General features: G+C 45.8%; 1 protein-coding gene across 3 annotated transcripts in view; it reads right to left on the bottom strand.

Annotated features, from left to right (window-relative positions):
* asap2a (ArfGAP with SH3 domain, ankyrin repeat and PH domain 2a) overlaps window positions 1-12,779 on the bottom strand; it is a 97,238-nt gene extending 84,459 nt beyond the window's left edge. For all 3 annotated transcript variants that reach the window (XM_063184136.1, XM_063184137.1, XM_063184138.1), the window contains exon 1: window positions 12,291-12,779. In XM_063184136.1, coding sequence (XP_063040206.1) covers window positions 12,291-12,416 — 126 coding nt within the window. In that variant the 5' untranslated portion in view covers window positions 12,417-12,779. The remainder of the gene's footprint in view (window positions 1-12,290) is intronic.
* Window positions 12,780-20,000: the final 7,221 nt, after the last annotated feature.

Below are 20,000 nucleotides of genomic sequence, written 5' to 3'. Positions count from 1 at the left end.
TGTACAAGAGAGAGGAGAAAGGGAGATGGGGAGGAGACAGGAGGGAGAGAAAGGGGCCGAGAGGAAGGAGAGGAAGGAGAGGAGAGAGAAAGGGGAGGAGGAGGAGAGGAGGGAGAGGAGAGAGAAAGGGGAGGAGGAGGAGAGGAGGGAGAGGAGAGAGAAAGGGGAGGAGGAGGAGGAGAGGAGAGAGAAAGGGGAGGAGGAGGAGAGGAGAAGAAAGCCAGAGCCCCTTGAGTCCACCACTGTACTCTGTAGACACCTTGAACCTGCGCCAAGGAAGGCTGCACTGGGACGCAATTATCCAATGTGGTCAAGGAGCAAACTGATTACAATCCACACTTTTTCGACTGGGGGTACCCAGATGTTGTGGCTCAAAGCAAAACAAACAGCCTGGAACGGATTGGAGCGGAGCAGACTGGAGCACCATGCTGCTGGCTCTTTGCCATAGGGACTAGGCGTGGTGTGGACACGTTATGTGACACCATTGTGCTGCGCCGTGTTCACAACACTTCAAATGCTTCCCACATGGGAGAAATGAGGGAGAGAGACCGAGAGAGAGAGAGCGAGAGGGAGAGACAAGGGGCTGATCTTTCCTTTCGTAGTCCTTGCGGCAACCGTAATGGCTCCCTTACAGTAGCTTAACGTATGCACGGCTACATGTGCCTGTCTGTGTGTGGTCCTCACCAGGCAAGTCTGAAACAGTTTAAATGACTTTTACACGTACCACTGTGCTATCAAAGGCCTCTTTACAAGTGGAAACTAGACAAAAAACACGACACACACACACAGATGTCATGCTATTAACTCAATTCACAGTGTGACAGAAACGCTGAAAAATGATGCAGCGTCACACCAAGAAGTTCTTTTCTGTTGTGTCCTTCACTGAAGTACAGTCAATACTCAACAGCAGCACAGTCCAGTAAAAAAAAGTTCCCCATAAAAAAGTTCCCCTTTTTGCTTGGTTGAGGAACTGAGTGTGGGGGGATGCTGGCTTTATAACCGTATACCGTATACACAACCAACGTGCTCATGTGAAGAATGTAGCTCATTTAGAAGAAAACAGATACGGGTAGGCCTACTTCTCATCTGCAGTGCAGCTGTGCAAGATTGGACCAAAGACTTGTAACTTCTATAGAAAACGTTTGAGTTTTTTTACTCTGTTCGACTTTCCTTTGTAAGAAGGATTGGATTCCACAGTTTGTCGTGAGAGGAAGGCCTCTGCAGAAGTAATGCGGCTGTAATTTAGCGTCGTTTAAGTCCCCCGGCTACATCAGGGGCGGCCTAACAAGGTTATTCAATGTTGCTCCGAAAACTAGATTAGCGTTCTACTGAATAACGGAGCCTATGGAGTCAAGTGGATGGAGATGGGTGAGGTGGGTGGAGTGCAAAATTATAGCAGGAGTCCCACTGACTGGACTTGGGACCGTGTCCTGCGATGGCCGCCTTTCCTTGTGACTGACCCATGTTCCAAGGGAGAGGGGAAGGGAACGTGCCAATAGAAACGTTTAAAACGGTAACGAATTCTATTACGAACCGAGGCAACATGTTAACATAATGTCATCCCGTAGACTCAATATCAAACGATGACATATCAAGTCTACAATCAAATGGTTGATTTCTTAATGTGACGGAGGTCATCTTGCACCTGTTCACCCCCCTCGGGGATCGAACGTGCGACCTCGTCAACTACAACGGTTCGGCAATGGGAGACACAGTACGATACCGCTGGGCCAAGAGACTAGTCTCTCGGCCCAACGGCACGAGACTGTATGAGGCTATCGGAGGGAGGTTTACCAACGTTCCACGCCAACTCTGTGCTAGTTAGCCTCCGTTACACTCTCCCCCTTAAACCTCACTCCCATCCGGGTCACGGCACCACTGTGACGGAGGTCATCTTGCACCTGTTCACCCCCCTCGGGGATCGAACGTGCGACCTCGTCAACTACAACGGTTCGGCAATGGGAGACACAGTACGATACCGCTGGGCCAAGAGACTAGTCTCTCGGCCCAACGGCACGAGACTGTATGAGGCTATCGGAGGGAGGTTTACCAACGTTCCACGCCAACTCTGTGCTAGTTAGCCTCCGTTACATCAAGGACAAATTTGGTTAAAGGTTGAAGATGCTACTGTGAATGGTTTAAGTATAATCATCATGAGTGTCTTTGAGGAGGGTATTGATTTGATGTAATACTATGTAGTTTTTTGATTATGTAAATATGCACAGGTAATGCAGCTACGTATATGACAGTTTGACTTCTATCATGATTACAAATTACCGTACATCAGGTCAATTTCTGTGTGCGTGTGTGTGCGTGCGCATTAGTATGCGTGTGCGCGCTAGCACGCTAATATTATTGACAACAGAGAAGGCTAGCAGCCCCCCCTAGGCTGGCCGCTTGTTCTCTCCAATAGCTCTGATAGTGATAGTGAGGAAGAGCTCCGGTAATTAGCTCATTCCACCACACAACAGACAGCCAGGCACACAGCAGGCCTGTAGCCCATTAACAAATGAGGGAGACTAGAACACAGAGAGAGATCAAATGATGAGACAGAGAAAGGCTCAATAGAATAAAGCCTGGCTAGGCTACAACCTCTTTCCCAAACACTGCACTGATCCTCCAGGCACAGGGGAGAGATCCCAGGATTCCCTAGTGAAAGTGATGGAGTGTGTGCGTAAGTATGTGTGTGCGTGCGTGCGTGTGTGTGTGTCTACAGGGCATGTGACTCAACACATTTCTGGGCTCCTTTGACAACACAACAACAGTCGAGAAGAATGCTGCAGCTCATTTAAAACATCTGTCTAACGGCCTCACCATGTCCCTCTCTCTCTCCCTCTCTCTTTCTGTCTCTCTCTCTTGCTCACACACACACAGACACAGACACAAATAGTCCTCTTGATCTTCACAGAGAGCTAACACTAGCCAGAGCCAAACTGAAACTCTATGAAACACAGAACAAACAGCTCACATCAAGGTCGTACACTGAGTCGAACTTGAACCACATGCTTAAATTGGAGTCACTATGTTAGTGTGCAGTTTCACTGAAGAGACTGTGGTTACACTTTATTTGACACTGGCGTCACACGCATTGCATGACATGAGTGTCATTATGGGATTAAAACATTGTCATGACAGTCATCTACAAATCATAAACATTATGTAAAAACGTAAGACATTGTGTTAGGGTTGTCTTTACTAATCACTAATCGCAACAGTCATAAAATGTTTATATAACATGGACATAAGGTTAATGAGACACCCATGACTGTGTTATGACACTGTTATGACACTTGTGTCATACAAATGACGCCGAAACTACTGTATAGCCACGTAAGGCTGTGTCCGTGTTTGCAACCCTAACCCTAGTAGGGATGTAAATAAAATCGAAATGTATTGATGTATGGGCCGGCGATTTAATCGAATCACATCTTATCGTGTTGCATTCTTAAGAATCGAAAAGAATCAAATCACTGGCCCCTGTGCAATGCCCTGGCTCCATAACACAATAGTGGTGGAAAAGTCATTGTAAAAAATCGAAGCGAACCGAATCGCATCGTATCGAGGGGAATTCTTAAGTATCGAAAAAAATCGAATCCCTGATTTAAGAAATCGATACCGTATCGTATCGTCACGAAGGCTGTGCTTTACACGCCTAACCCTAGCCCTAGCCCTAACCCAGCACCCTTCCAGGATTTTGAATCTCTAACTCTTTTTTCATTCATTTTCCCATATCAGCATCAGCAACAGGACTGCAATAAAGATATTGTCTGCGCTTGTCTTTGTCAGTGTGTACCTGTGTTTGTTTGTTTGTCCATGTTGAGTGTGTTCCATTCCAGAAGGATCTGGAAGAACCTGCTGTAACCCAGGCCTCCCTCCCAGGGGATCATGGGAGATAGAACAGCAGCCACTGACGTGTGAACGCAACAACCACCCCTCCAACAATCCCTAGGGGAGTTCACCTAGTTACATGGTGACACAAGAAGTGTGTGTGTGTGTGTGTGTGTGTGTGTGTTGAAACCATATAACAAACCAAATAACAAAAACAAACACACAAATGTGCACTTGTAATGTCTTTGCCAGGGAGCTGGGATTTCACTTTAAGCTGGACAACATTCTATGGGGACTGTGTGTGTGTGTATGTGTGTGTCAGAGCGAGATACTTTTCCCTTGTGTTCTGTTCAACAGCCCCTGGTAACAAAGACTGCATTGTGCGGACAGCACTAAAGATAGCGATGAAACTACATGCTCATCTAAACACACACACACACAAAAACGCACGCACACACACTGTGAGAAGTGGCAGACACACACACACACAGACACTGACGCACTCATAGTGAGAGACATAAACAAAAGGATGCACGCACGCATACATGCACACACACGAGCACACACACACACACACCCACACACAGTGGGGGCTAGCGGAGGCCATCACCACCTGCCAGTGCCAATAATCACACTTTGCGGTGGCTTTAATTGAAGTAATTAACCCACTTGAGAAAACAAACTCGCGCTTGAAAGCGGATGCCAGACGGCATTCTCCTGGCATCTCTTCCTGTGTACCCCCTCGTTTCACTGCTGTGCGTCAAAACTCTGTGTTATCCACCAGCACCAACACCCCCACCCTCGTGGCTTGCTGGAGACGTTTCATCCGCGCCAGGAAGACCTTTTGCCGGACCCGTGGACACTTCAAAGCGCCTTCCCTTGGTTTTAACGTCTTAGCAGGGGGCGGGGGATATAAAGCGTGTGTGTGTGTGTGTGTGTGTGTGCGCGTGTGTGTGCTTAGGTTGGGGTGTCTTCAGTCAGTGAGGGACACTTAAGAGCAAGTCCCTCCCCCCTGTCATGACCCATATTCAAGCACAACACTCGACCCTTCTCTACCCCACCCTATCCCACCCCACCCTACCCAAGCCTGCCCCACTCAAAGACTCCACTCCCCTGTGCCGAGACATCTCTCTTCTCCATGGAGATGACCCCTGGCCTGGGCCACAGCGTCGACCCACATACTACTTGTTTTGGAGCTAAAGCTCACTGGCCAAACTACTGGTTGGTTCACTGTGCGACTAATGGTAGCAAGATAAGATAAGCTGAAAAAAGCCGCTCTTGACACACATGGATCCAATATTCTGGGAGATGCTATTTAAGGCCTGAAATGATGGCGGAGGTTACCGTTAACTTGTGTGTGCTGTGGAATGGAGACACAAAAACTACAATGGGATGAGAAGTAAGGAGAGAAAGAAAGAGAGAAAGAGACAGGAGAGAGTTCTAATCAAACAATGGAAAAGGAAACAAGAGTAACAGAACAGGTGATGTCCTCTGAAGTCCGCTGGTCTTTCTTTAGAAAAAAAAAACAAAAACACTTAACTTGCAGAACTGGAAAATCTGGCGAGAGGGAGCCCGGCTGGTTGACAGCAAACATAAAGGATGTCCAACCAGTTGGTTCCTCCGTTAGCACTGGCGGGGTCTGTGAAAGCAGACCTGCATGTCCTGACAACCTTTTCCAGTCCTCTCTGGAGAAAGCCCTCAAGGGAAGGAAAAGGCAAGTCCATTTACTGGGTTGACGACTTGGCTTTCTTTTTACAGACTCTTCACTAAACTACTCCTGGATGGATGAAGCTTGTAAACAGCAGGAGATTGATGAAAACAATACCGTCCCGTGAGTTAATGAAAACCTTGTTGAGACGTCAGACACGATACGCCTGAAGAGTCTCTCTCTCTCTCTCAGCAATTGAGTGCAACAGCCGACCATATGCTCAAACAGCGATGGAATCATCTAGAATGCCTAAGAAAGATTTGAGTTGGCTGCTTGGTCTAATGTAGTGTTTCTCAACGGGGGCGGTACAGCCCCCCAGGGGGGTGTCAGGGAGCTCTAGGGGGGCATTGAGAAGGATACAGCTGAGGGGGCGGTGCTTAGTTGTCATTGGGGGGCATTCATCCATTTAAATTTTGAATACTAAGGGGGCATAGGCAGGCCTTAGAGGTCAAGATTTGAGTTGGCTGCTTGGTCTAGCGTCCAGTGTGCCTCAGCTGGGAAAAATCAGAAAGAAATGAAGCGTCTAGAGCAATGTTGAGGGGGGCACACAGTAACATTGGCCTTTTTTTTTTAAAAAACACAGGAGACCCAGTTGGCAACTCCTTTGAAGTCCTTCGGCAGGCAACTCTGATTGCTTTTCAGGACCTGGTCCAAGTTACTGTAGGTTCCTGCAACGTGACATGACAGCTTCTGTAATATGGGCCTTCAGCTGCATTAAAAATTCAGGTGTGATTTTTAAAAATAGCCCAGTAAGGTCCAAACTAAGGTCAGGCGGTGGATAAAAATCGACCACAATAGATGCCCTTACTGTACTGCAGACAGGTCAAAACAGCAACTGCAAGTCAAAGTGGTGGCCCATAGCAAAGGTAGATGGAAAAAAAACAATAGAGGTTTTGCACCCCAAAGACAGTCTACAGGAAACTGAATAATGAACGATATTTTAAAAAACACAGAACGGTATTTTACTATGCCGTTATGCTACTACTGCTAGAAGCCATTTCACCGATGGCATAGAGCTAATTCCTAAGTCTTATGGTAGAAATGTTGTCTGGCCTTTCTGAGGATTCGGAATGGTGTAATATCAAAATGTTTTGGATATTTACTTCAAGACAAACAATTCCATTTCACTTAGCAGCCCATCACGATGACAAAGAACCCAAAGGGAACCTACTCCAAGTAGCACTCTATCCTCACTCACACCCTTTTAAAGTTGGACAACAACAAATCAATGACGGGGGGAGTTCATTAATGAAGAGCCAGGTCTTGACAGCCAACAAAGGCCTCTCAGAGGGAGTTGTCCCTGGCAATCTGTGACAGACCCCCTGATGGCGGGCCTCCATGCTCCCCATTAACACTCGCTGAACAAAGGCCAGTGGCCTCCTGACCCTGCCCTCTCCACTACCACCACCACCACCACCACCACTACTACCACTACCACTACCACTACCACCACCACATCCACATCCACATCCACCACTCCTCCGCCCCAATTAATGGGATTTCCGCACACAGCTCATTCTCATGCACTACCTTTAAGTCACTGGGGGGTGTTGGGGTCAGTGGGCCCCAGTAGGTTGCCAGACTCAGAGACCATGACTTGCCACTGGAGAGGAGAGGAGAGGGGCTGGAATGTGAGACCGCATTATCCACTGAAACAGAACCACAGCATGACCTGATCCACCCCATTCCAACTGAGGGGTAGGTAGCACTTTATAAGGGGTCTTTTTCTACAGTGCATCTGAATGTAGCACAAAGTATACTGCACCTACCCGGCCAACAGCAATTGCAACCATACAGACTGTCCTCATGCAATGGTGTGTTTTTCACGCAAGTGTAAAAAAGTGCATTCTTTGCAAGTTGAGAACAGCAAAACAAGCTAGGAAAATTGTGAAATTGTGATGAAATTGTGCCCTGACCAAAACCATGGCTAAACCCAACCTGTCAAAGGTGTTGTGGACGGAGCACACGTTAACATGCAAAGGTGTGATGCACAAACGCGATAGACAGTAACAGCTGAGCGTGTTATCTAAAACGCTCTGGCATGATGACAAGTTGAACCGTCCATAACCCTAATAGCCTATAACTTGAGCACATGGTTACAAACTTTGTTACACGGTAACGTTGAAATGAACATTCTGTAACAGGGATGGTAAGACAAGAAAGCAACCCAACAATAATCTTCACTTTCCCAGGAAGTCAAAAAATGACAACTGGACAGAATTGTATAAGGTACAAGTAGAAAAGTGTGCTTATACAGTACATGTAATTACAACTCAAGTTGTATGATATTACATTGTTTCAACTTAGTAATAACATAACTTACTACTCATGATATAATTACATCTATAAGAGTACTTCTACTTATACTTCATACAACTATGCAACAGGACAGGAGTGATGCAATTGGATGCTGCATACATTCAGCTAATAATGTTTGTTGTCTCTGGGTCCATGTACACCGAGTGAACAGCGAATAAACTCACAGGGCTTGCTACACAGTTTAGTCAGGGTGTCTATCTTGTGGCATGCTGGCCTTATTGTAGTTTTACCCTTGGGGATTGTCTGCAGCCCTAATCTCCATTCAGGAACGCTCGTTAAAAACATCCCTCCCTCGCTGCTGCCACCTGTTCCCGGGCACAGCTGTCTGTGCATGGCTCCTCTAGCCTGGCTCGACCCTTTGGGTGAACCCTCCACCTCCTCCACCACCACCACCTCCTCCACCTTCATCTCCTCCTCCTCCTCCCAGCAGCGGGTCACAACAGTCACACTGCTGCCGCCGCTGCGTCCCAGGCTCCATGTCTCCACCACTGTGGATGATGGCCTCACCACATGGCAGTGGGCTGTCCTGTCTGTCCTGTCAGCGTGGGAAGGCTACTGGCCTGGTCCTGGACAGTTCCCCCTGCAATTTTGACTTATTTGTCCACAACCAGTTGTGTTGGGTTGTGTGGTCATTATGTGCCAAGTTCTGTTTGGATGGAGCTTAACCCCTTAGCGCAGAGCCTATGTTATAACCTTAGTGTCACCAATATTGTAATGGCTAGGTCTTAATCTGTTACTTAAGACTCTCTGTAATGTCATAGCAATGTTGTTATGATGTAGTTGAGTATTTTCGGCAAATAGTGAATAGGCCCGCCGGCGAGCCCATCTGCACTAAGAGGCTACTCTGGGCATTAGTAGAGATCATTAGGACAGAAAACACATCTTAGGCACTGTGCTTTACCATGGTTTCTCCAGACCTGCTTTAGAAACAAAATGCTTCTTTCCCCAGACAATACAAAACAACCATTGTTGTGCTACATTATCTGGTTACGTCAAGATGTCTCCAAGTGCTGCGCGATTCGAAGAGCCAGAGAACCTGTCGAAGGCATGTGAACTGTGCCTGGAGAGCAGCAGAGTGGTCCGAGCAGTAATATGCACGCACCCCGGCTGGTGCCAACAGCCTACGTCAGGAATGCCACAGGGATTCCCTGGAAATCTGCCAATAATCTCCATGCAAAATCATGCACTCAAGCGCCATGCATTACCCAACACATGGTTGACATGCCAACAAGAAGACCGGCACAGGAGCAGCAATGTGTGGAGACTAGGACCAAACGAAGGGTGACCAATTAGATTTTTTTTTCTCTTCCCCTCTTTCTCTCTCCATAGCACACAGCACTGAAAGCCAACTATATTTGTGACTTTGGAAGGTCTAAAAATACCAGGCTGGAGAGGAAAGAGTGTGAGGGGTAGGAAGCGGGGCCTCAAGAGGCTGCCCTTTCACTCTCAGCGACGGCCGCAGGAAATGCAGGGAACCAGGGATACTCCAGTCCGGGCCGTACACTCCACCTTTAAAACACAACGAAAAATAAACAAAACAAACCAAAACAAAAAAAACTCCAAGGCAAGCACATAACCTCCCTGTGTTTAGTTTTCAGCTTTGATCTGTTACGGTGACTTGTCTAAAATCCTTTTTTTATGCTGCTGTCATTCCTCCTCCCACACAGTAAATTTCCACACTGGAACAGCTAATATTTAACATCTCAAAAACATAAAGCATGGCCAGTGTGAAAAATAGGACAACCATCCCGTCTTATATCTTACTTGTTGTGGATGTGCCCCGTTCAAATTCTAATGTGAGCATGGTAATAACTGACTTAATTACACACTAGCCATTGCTATATGCCATTCTGTTATAGGAATATGCAGAGAATGCGTGTAAACATGATCAGGCTAGGTTTTTTGTGGTTTTGGATACTATTCCGTTTTACTCTTTGAGGCAGTAGTATTGCTGCACAATATACTGTAGGTACATCATATAGCTTTTGGACAGGTCTTGCGTTGGCGATAAAAGCTCACTGAGCATCTGGCAGTTCAGTCAGCAAAAAGTAAAAATTGAGTGCCACATGTGCCTGCCCTGCCGCTAGCTATGAATTTTGCCGTGGAAGAGCAAAGAGGAAGAAAATAAAGAATTTCCCGGGGCCTTCCTGCCTTTCGAGCAAAGGACAGACACTATAAATCCCATTGACGTGAGGAGACGGATTGATTCTGAATCCCTCTTTCCCTCTAATTCACCGTCAAATGACACCACACTCCAGCTCCTGGGAGCCTCGCCGGAGCAGATATCAATACGCCCTTTGGAGCCATGATGCTACTGTAGATACACACAACACAGACCAGTGGCGGAACAATTGCACACAGGGCCCCAAGGCAAAACACTTATAGGGGCCCCTATACAGCTTGCCAGGGTCACAATAGGGCCCCCACCACCAATGTAAGAGATACCCTGGGCCCTGGGCTAAACGCCCTGCCTATATCTCCATCTCTGACACCCACTGCACATCCGACAGCTCTTGTATCATGTCATTTGGAGCATCTCCAGAACAGTGCAGCACTGGAGGGTGGATTCTGCTGACTCAGCTCCACAGAGACCTCAGATTACTACTGTTTTAGATAGCACCGCTGACAGCCCTGCGGAGGATGACCTCAATGAAGTCAGTGCTTTTACTGAACGTACAGAGTGTCACATATACAGTACATAAAGGTTCTACAGTCCAGGCTGTGGAGATTTTCATTCATCCAGGTCATCGCAGACAAAGTAGTTTCATTGTAGGTAATTGGGCTGCTTTATGGAAGTACCAACTCTTTGTGAACAACTCTCAACTGTATTTTGGTGACCAACATAGCTGCCACCCACATAAACAGACCCAAGTGTGATAGGCTTGCTTAAAAATAAATCTTACAATAAACAATACAGTCTGTCCTATTTACCCCAAAACACATTAGAGGGTCCGCCGCACTAACAAGAGACCATCATGTCCCAAATGACCTTTTCCAAAGTGGTTAACAAGAGCAGCGGGTCACTGCATTCTCAACAACACGCTTCATCTGGCACACTCAAGACACAAGCCTCGAGATCACGGAAACTCGCTCACGACAACGCTCAGCCTCACAACTTTAGACAAAGCTGTGGCCTTGGATCAGAGCACTGCCTTCCAGGTTGACCCAGGACTTCTTAACTGAAGGCAGCTGCCTCCAGTCAACACAATATGTGGAAGTGTCCGCATTCCATTCAAAGTCCCACACACATCTAATTGGACCAACACATGCAGCAGTTGTCTCAATATTTTGGCTTGTGCATGTGGCGGCTACACTTAATTTTAAGTTCACTGTTGCATTAATTTGGTAGGTAAAGTGCAATTTGGTAGGTGCAGTTTAACAAAGTATAATAACATGTAACACTGTGTACTACACTGTACCTCATCATTAGGATTATGTATACCTACAGTGTATAAAATGTTACACATTGAATAGGCCTATGTAAATAGATACACTAAGAAAAGTGTTACTTTGATTTGTCATGTTTATGAGAGGTCACAATCTGTACATTTCTAAACTTGTTGAGTTGTTGTTGTTGGGTATTGTACTCCACAATCTGCCGAGTTCACCCCATATGGGATTGAGTGCATGACATCTGTAATGACTATGAAGAAATGATTTGCCATGGATTAATGGATTTAAACAACATTTGCCAGTCATCTCCCTGGCTATGGACATGAAAGCTGTGGTCTGGTTTGAGGCTACATATGTGTCAAACATTATTGTAGTCAAAACCTTTACCAGACACTGTATAGATAGGCCTATGTTATGAATCAAGATTGCAAACGCATTTATTTAAACAATAGCAGCCAGTAGTTAGTGTCATACCAGTGACAACATGACTTGTATTGTAAATATATAGAGGTACACATGTAACTTTATAATGGGAAAACTGGCAAGGCTCAGGGACCTGCCGTACAATTAAGGGAGTATTACCATACTGTACTTTGTAATGAAGTCTTCACTACCCATCAAGTCAAAGCCAGTGCAGGTTGACAGGTGCAGGAATCAATGACAAATGAATTGACCAAAACGAGATTTGGACGAAGTATAACGAATTACGCACAGGTCTTCTAAACGCTTTCACTGTAAAAGAAGATTGGATGCAACTCGGAATACGCGGCGCCTTTGTAGCAGACCATTTGAAGAGGGCATAGCTACATTGTGTGTGTGAGGGTGAGGCATCAACAAAGACTGAATGGTTCTCTCTCTGTGCGTCTCCGTCTCGGTCTGTGGTAGCTGGCGTTTTTCAGTAGTTAATCAGAATTGCATTCATCTATGAGAAACACCTCTCAATCTAAAACCTAGTTCTTTTACACCTTGGAAAACTCGGAAGGTGACGGGTCAGTGAATGGAAAGGAAACTTGACTTGGGTAAACGCTACACCACCACTCACCTCCTCCAAAGCAGTCACTGTATTCCTGCAATGAGACATCCGCGTCGTGAAGTTGGACGCGGTGGGCGCTTTATAGTCTTCATTAGTTTCGGCTATGAACTCCGACACTGTGATTTGGTCCGGCATTTTATACTCCCTTTACTTTACGCACAATGGTTATGGTGTTCCGACAGAAGACCCCCGTACAATAATCTTACTTCCAAAGCAGGGAAAGTTCAAAAATCACAGCTTTGGCCAGTAGTAGCTGCATTGGAGAGCATAGCTAAATCTGTTCCCCAAACTCTTTCCTATTAGTCCAAACTACGACAGCCAGTGAAGTCAAATCTTGTGTAGGTAATCCTACGCGGGATCGCTTCCAGGATAGCGCGTCTGCAGTAGCAAAAATATTCCTTTGAACAACGTAGATATAAGTCGCATTAATCAGTGGTCCTTCGGGTTGATACACTGACCAGAACAACCGGGCAGCCAGTGCGGTTCTCCCACTACACAGACAACGGGGCAATTCAATTGAGAGCGCAGAAAGTGACAAAATAAAGGTGGAGACGATTCAATGGAGTGGCGCCGACCAATGGAGTGCGACCGAAGCCAGTCTGTGTCCAATAGGAGTTTACGCAGGGCGTGGTCTTTACGGTGACAGTACCAGCCAAACCGGCTTTTTAAGGTGGATCATGGTTGACTTGACTGCATCATTTTGTGTAAGGCATGCAGGTCACATTTTAGTTTTCAACACTTTATTTGTATCTGAGAATAACTGGTTCATAAATAGATATGTCTTCAGCATTATATGTAGATGGAAGATGAATAATAAAATAACTCAAAATCATTTAATAGACTACATGATAACAAATTAGGAAGCCGATGAACATAGTTTCTGGGATTCGTTGCCTGTAAATAAAACAGTATGGACAAAAAAACTATCAAATCAGAGATGGCGACATGACCCCCTTGCCAATGCCTGATGCATGTGATGTTTGCTGCCACCTCAGGCAACACAAAGCATTGCAGGCAGACAGGAAGGACAGACACGCAGACAGACAGACAGAACGAAGACATATCCTTAGGGCATCATTTCCCACGGTTGTTTATAGATCAAGTGTAAAAAAAATGCTTGCCATAATCAAAATCATCTCATACAAGTGGATTACTCGTAAGCTCCGATAAGGCCAGTCCAATAATAACTGTTTCATTTATGTGTATGTGTGTGGTTGTTTTACGGCCTAGTCATTTTTCGGTCATAATTATGGTGCTAAATACTTCAGCCATGCCTACATGAGCAGCTGTCTGTGGGTGTGCGGTGTGGTACGGTGCAGTGCGGTGAGGGACGGGACGGGACAGGACTGCTAGTCAGTCATGTGTGGCATCCAAAGCCTCCTTTGCCTTTACTAATGAGTAGCATCCAGCTGCCTGCCACTCTCTCTCATCGCATACCAGGGACAACAACAGTAATAACAACAACACACTCATCGTCAAGTAGTTTGCAGTTTGCGTGTGTGTGTGTGTGTGTGTGTGTGTGTGTGTGTGTGTGTGTGTGTGTGTGTGTGTGTGTGTGTGTGTGTGTGCGCGCGTGTGCGTGCGTGTGTGTGTGCATGCGTGCGTGCGTGTGTGTGTTGTAACTGACATTGTAAATGTAATTTTTGCTTATTTGATTGGACCAGTTGCTTGTTATTCTTATGGTTTTTTTTTATTTAAACTCATTATGTGTGTCACTTTGGGGTACAGGTGTGTCACACTGAAAATGCTTTTTTCCCAGGTGTGATGTGTTTTCCGGCTCCATTCCCATGAAGTCTAAGAAGAACCGGCTGAGTCCTTTATAATGCCTTTATCCTTTATAAAACCCCTCACGCCCATCTAGCGATCCCCCAGCCCACTTTGAAAACCACTGGTGTTGTAGACAAAGAAAAAACATGTGAAAGGCCCACCATAGTAGTAGTGGCACAGAGGCTCTCTTCTACACCTTCCCTCTTTAGGAACAAAAGACTAGTCCGACTTAAGATGATAATGAGTCCAAAACAATAGCTGGTGGGGTGCCTCCTCTGGCTCAGCAAAAAATCAGTCATCTCAGTTACATCTAGTTGTAACACCATTATCACCTCTTGGTTTACCCTTAATGTGATTGGAAACAATATTTAATATTGCTGTCATATTTATGAAAAGCAAAATACTGCATCTCCATAATAGAGGTTATAGCAGTGGTTTCCAAGTGGCGGCACGCGGGCCAGATCCGGCCCGGGCATGGACAACATTTGGGCCGCTTTGAGTTTGGAGGAACAAATGACAACATATATGTGTGCTATCTGTGGCCATACGTTCAGGCAATTTGTTTGTCCCTCATGCTCATTTGCACTACATAATTTTGCCATTTTTGGCGGAAAAATAATTGGAGACCACTGTCTTATATGTTTCTCTTACCTTATGTGGTCTATGTTTGGGGAGTTTGTCTATGTCAAGTTTTGAAGGAGCAGCTCTTTTGTGGGCCTGGAGTGTCTGTGTTGTTCATGGGCTTTTGTGAGGGGAAAAAAAAATCTGCTGACGTTTGGTTTGACGGTTCATTCAGCCTCAGTAGGACGGTGTATTTTATAAATAGAGTGGCAGCGGCAGTCTAAAAATCCAAGCCAGGCTTTAAATCATAAAGCCGGGCGCTCCACATAGTTTGTCCTCTCTCACTCCCAAACTTTGTAAAGGTTGCTCTCACCCTCATCCGTCTCTCTTGCTTCCTTCCTCCTGTTGTTGTTACTCTTTCCATCTCTCTCTCTCTCTCTCTCTCTCTCTCTCTCTCTCTCTCTCTCTCTCTCTCTCTCTCTCTCTCTCTCTCTCTCTCTCTCTCTCTCTCTCTCTCTCTCTCTGTCCCTCCCTCTGTCTACCCACACAAATCTGTTACACCAACATTCCTATGCATTACATCAACATTGTCTTATGCCTATCCATTGCCCAGTACAGACGAACCCAGAGGCTATATAGTATACACCCCTACCCTACTGTAGCTGGCAGAGTTGCTGACAGCTTTGGCTGGGCCAGGGACAAAGACATCTGAAAGGGCCTCAAACCCAATCCATACAATGTAACGAGGATGCAATTCTGGGTCCCCTCTCTCCATGGGCCCGGGACAAGTGACCCCTTTGTCCCCCCCTGCCGGCTTCCCTGGTAGCTGGTGCCATTTTACCTCAACATCTGCTTTGCAGAGGCCTGCTGCTACTTCAGCAACATGACACAAGTGTAGTGCTGCTGTGGCCTCTCCACACTTCACATATGCCAATCACTTACATCTGTGCACACAAGCTAGCCCAGCCCTCCGCATTACAGGCCGGATATGATTTCGAGTTGGCTTATACAGTATGCCAAACACTACCAGCTTTACGTTCCCATTTCCCCCCTCCCGTCCCACAGCAAGAAAGGAGCCATTTGAGCATGTTGTGCTTACTTTATTCCCCTGTCTCTCGTGTAGATATATACAGTCAGGGCTCTAAATTAACACCAGCCAACCAGCCAAATCCTGGTGAAATCTCGGTTTGGCTGGTAGAAAAACAACTCACTAGCCACTTTGAACCATTAGTGAGTGTGTACTTGGCTGGTAAGATTAATATCTACGAACCATTTTAGCTGGTGGTGAAAAAAGTACATTTAGAGCCCTGTATACAGTGACGGCTTATAAAACTGCCGCCTTCACTTGATGCTTTCAATCTCTTTAATAAACCCAGAAGAGCCTTGTTTATTACCCAGCAGCAGCAGCTAGTCACAGCACGCCGCCAAGAAAAAATGAATTAGAGGAGTGAGCGAGCGAGCGAGCGCTCCGGAATATCAAACAGCAGATGAGGCCTTATTTTCTTTCCTCATTTCCTCACTGTCTCTCTTGCTGTCTCTCTTGCTGTCTGTCTTGCTCGCTCTCTCTCTCTCTCTCTCTCTCTCTCTCTCTCTCTCTCTCTCTCTATCTCTCTCTCTCTCTCTCTTTCTCTCTTTCTCTCTCTCTCTAAAGGGACTCAAGCAAACTGTCAAAACCTGCATGAAACTTAAGAGCTGAATGGAAATCTGTAACAGGCTGGCACATGGCGGTGCCAACGGCTGAGTACATATGAGTGCAGTGGGCTGTAGGCCTTGGAGAATGACATCACTCTATATTAGGATTCCCTAAGCGCAGTGTCGTCAGACGAGAGAACAGATTTCCAATTGTTTCAAAAAGTCAGATTTCCAGCAGCTGTGCGTAGTGACTGCCAAATAAGTCCTTCATCCAACAAGCTTACAAAATTGATTTTTTTTCCATTTTCTGCTTGAGATATTAGGCCTGGTTGCCATTACGAAATAGGGGGATGAAGAGAATGGGTGTGGGTACTTCATATAGCCTTCTCTTTAAGTCACTGTGAATTCTGTTTTCCATTCATGGAATCATGCAAAAGCCAATGTCGTGCCAAGACCTTGTCAAGAGAGCACAATGGCTCAGGCCAAAACCCCTGCACGAGATGCACAATGGACAATGGACACAAGGAATCCATATTATCCACCAGCAATATTTACACAAAGATGTGACGTCGGCCGCCACTTTTGGACTAGGTCTATTTTTCTGCACAAATACGCCTTCCTGCCATGGCGGGCCGGACTCGCTGCCTTTCTCACAACAGTGAGAGAACTCCAGAGACACATACGTAGCCACAGCTGCTATTTCGAGAGAGACGCTTAGGACGGCCGTTTTTGAACCAAAATCTCTTTTCTATTTTCATAGGTCTACAAATAGCCTGTGTGTGTGTGTGTGTGTGTGTGTGTGTGTGGTGCCGCTACCTTGGGAAAAAGAATGGCTGAGCTGAGCACTGCTTACTTTTGGCTATGGGGCTCTTTTACAACCTAAACCTTCAAGGTTCATCAAAGAACATTCAGTGGGATTGTAGGGGAATTTAAAGGTTCTCCCAGGACCAGAACTGCATAGTTCCTTAGAGAAAACTTTGGGGTTGTTCCACAGTGGAAATTGAAAGGTTCCCCGAAGCATCTTTGAATTCCTGTGTTCTCTGAGGACCTTCTTTCATATACTGTACGTCACCAATAAGTTCCTCAGAGAACTTTTAGGTTCTCCTCAGTGTTGACTTAACTTAAAGTTCTTTTTGGGGAACGTTTCACTTACGGTGTATGTGTAGGCTAAAAGTGCTCTCTGTTCACTTTCTTGGCTGGTGAGCCAGCTGTTCTCATCTGTATGAGGGTCTGTGTAGCAACACTGAGTCACCCCAGTCCCAGCTCTTATCTGGGTGTCAGGTGGACGGCTGTAAACACTAGTTGTAGCTGAGCATGTCTGTTCTTGTTCCTTCCACCGAGGGAAGAGGAGGCCCTTGTTTGTGGCTTGCGAAGTGTGACACAGTGAGATGAGATAGTCCGGGAGGAGAGGCTTATAGTAGTTTTTGTTGTTTCACACCTGCGGCTTACATCAACGATCTGTTGTAATTACAAAAACATGATCCTTGATGTGGTGTGGTGGAACACCAAGGCTATCAACCCCACCAGCAAACATTTCAGCTGCTTTGGAACATTGTAAAGCAGGTTATCACACCTAAACACCTCTTTTGTACTATACATGGTTATGGAATGATGATGATGATGATGATGATGATGATGATGATGATGATGATGATGATGATGATGATGATGATACTGATGCTGTGTTGGTCAATGCTGTGATGTGTTTTACCTAGACTAGACTAAACTAGACTAGACTAGACGTTTTCAGTTAGGGAAATTTGAAACAGAATCCACACAGCAGATTTGCTTAACAAATGTGCCAAAGCATTCTTAACCGACTCGATTTACATTTGGAAATTTGAGCATACCAACCACCTGGCTTGGCTTTTTTTCACCAGTATTATCACCCTTTTCATCTGGCGTCACTGTAGTTCAGCTCACCACTTTGAAGTAGAAGTAGTCTTCCAAATGATCTCATGAATCCTCAGATATTTCCTCTTTGTTTGATTGCCTGACAAAGACGTTTACTCGTCTTCTGTTTAAAATGGCACTCTGCCCGTGTGTGTACTGTATGACAGCATATGTTACATCAGCATTTTATATCCATGTTATTAAAGACGGTAGGTCACATGTGCTATGCTTAATAATAAGGATAATGCTGTCTGCTGATGTTCCATCCGGATGTTCTATCGACCCATTCATGTGTGATGAATGGAGCTCCATTAAATCCACCATGCGGTTGTTGAGCTGCTCTGCTAAAAACAATGAACTTGTGATGAACTCTCTCAGTTCATCACCAGGAAATACTGTGTGATATTAGAGGCCATGGCTCGTTATAACATTATAACAGTTCACTTCAGAGTCATGTTGGAGAAAGTGTCTTTTACTGTCTTGAAGTATGCTTTGAGCATTTTATGCTGTTAAATATTTGTCTGGATGGGACATCAGTGAGCCTTTATGTGGCATGAATAATAACGTCAAAATGACATAGCGTTCAACCTCATGAGCCTTTGATGAAATCCAACTAAGGGCCATGAAAATGGCCAGAGTGCTTAGAAACATTAGAAAAGGTCAGCCGTGGCCAGCCGTGGGGTAGGACAAAATGATTCTGTATTCATGAGATGATGTCCATTAGCTTTATGACTGTGGGGGAGAAGTGAGAGGAGCGGTCGGGGAGTGAAGCAATTTCTCTCTCTCTCTCCAGCGCATGCATTCTCTCTCTGTTGCTCTCTCTGTTGCTCTCTCTTTCTCTCTCTCTCTCTCTCTCTCTCTCTCTCTCTCTCTCTCTCTCTCTCTCTCTCTCTCTCTCTCTCTCTCTCTCTCTCATCTTTCCCTTCTCCCTCTGTCATGTCTTTTCCTCTCTCCTTTGTTGTTTCTCCCCTCAGCTCCTCTCACTCCCCTGACAGGTGTATACCTTTGTCATGCCCGTCGTCTCTTATCATCCTAACGTAATTGGCACAGACTGGTGGAATGGAATGGGAGCGCCATCTCTGCTCTGCTGTGAGTCACATTATTCAGTCAGGGCCGCCGCCAGACATAAGCAGAGTGCTTGGGGTACCAACCAGTGTTTGGGGCACCAATCACTTTGCCCCCAAAATTGGGGCCTCTGAAATTGGGATTGACTGACAAATGTCATGAAAGAAATATTGAATTACATTACAAAATATATATTTATTAGTTAGTAGATTATTATTATACGCAGGGAAGTTGACAGGAAGCTGGGCAAAGGGGTCACCTGTCCTGGGCCCAGGGAGACAGGGGGCCCGCACAGATGTGGATCCTCATTACTTTGAATGTATTGTGTTTGGGGCCCTTTCAGATGTCTTTGTTCCGGGCCCAGCCAAGCCAAAGCTGTCAGCGGCGCTGCTTGTGTGCGTAATGCATCCAGTTCAGCGCGAGGCGAGAAGGGCATAATTACCCCCTCGAAAATGAGATATCCTATCTCAAGGGGCTATCCCCCTAAACAAATAAATTGAAATTTAAATATTAGGGCCTCCAAAACCTTAGCAGCGGCCATGTTTTCAGTATAACATGGAGACCCGGCAGGCATAACAAAGCGACCTTTGCACAATAATGCATTCTTTTCAACCCACAGCCTCACATCCAGAATAGGCCTACATTTTGCAGTGTAAGTTCAACACTTACCAACACAGTACCAATTCTATCAGTGTTATGCTCAACTCTGTGAGCGTTGTATTAATACAGCAGAATGTACTGAAAAGAGCATGTATGCATAATGCATCCAGTTCAGTGCGAGGCGAGAAGGGCATATTTGTC

Source organism: Engraulis encrasicolus, chromosome 19, assembly GCF_034702125.1.
Source record: "Engraulis encrasicolus isolate BLACKSEA-1 chromosome 19, IST_EnEncr_1.0, whole genome shotgun sequence".
Lineage (NCBI taxonomy): Eukaryota > Metazoa > Chordata > Actinopteri > Clupeiformes > Engraulidae > Engraulis > Engraulis encrasicolus.
This window is presented reverse-complemented; position numbering and strand designations above follow the sequence as displayed.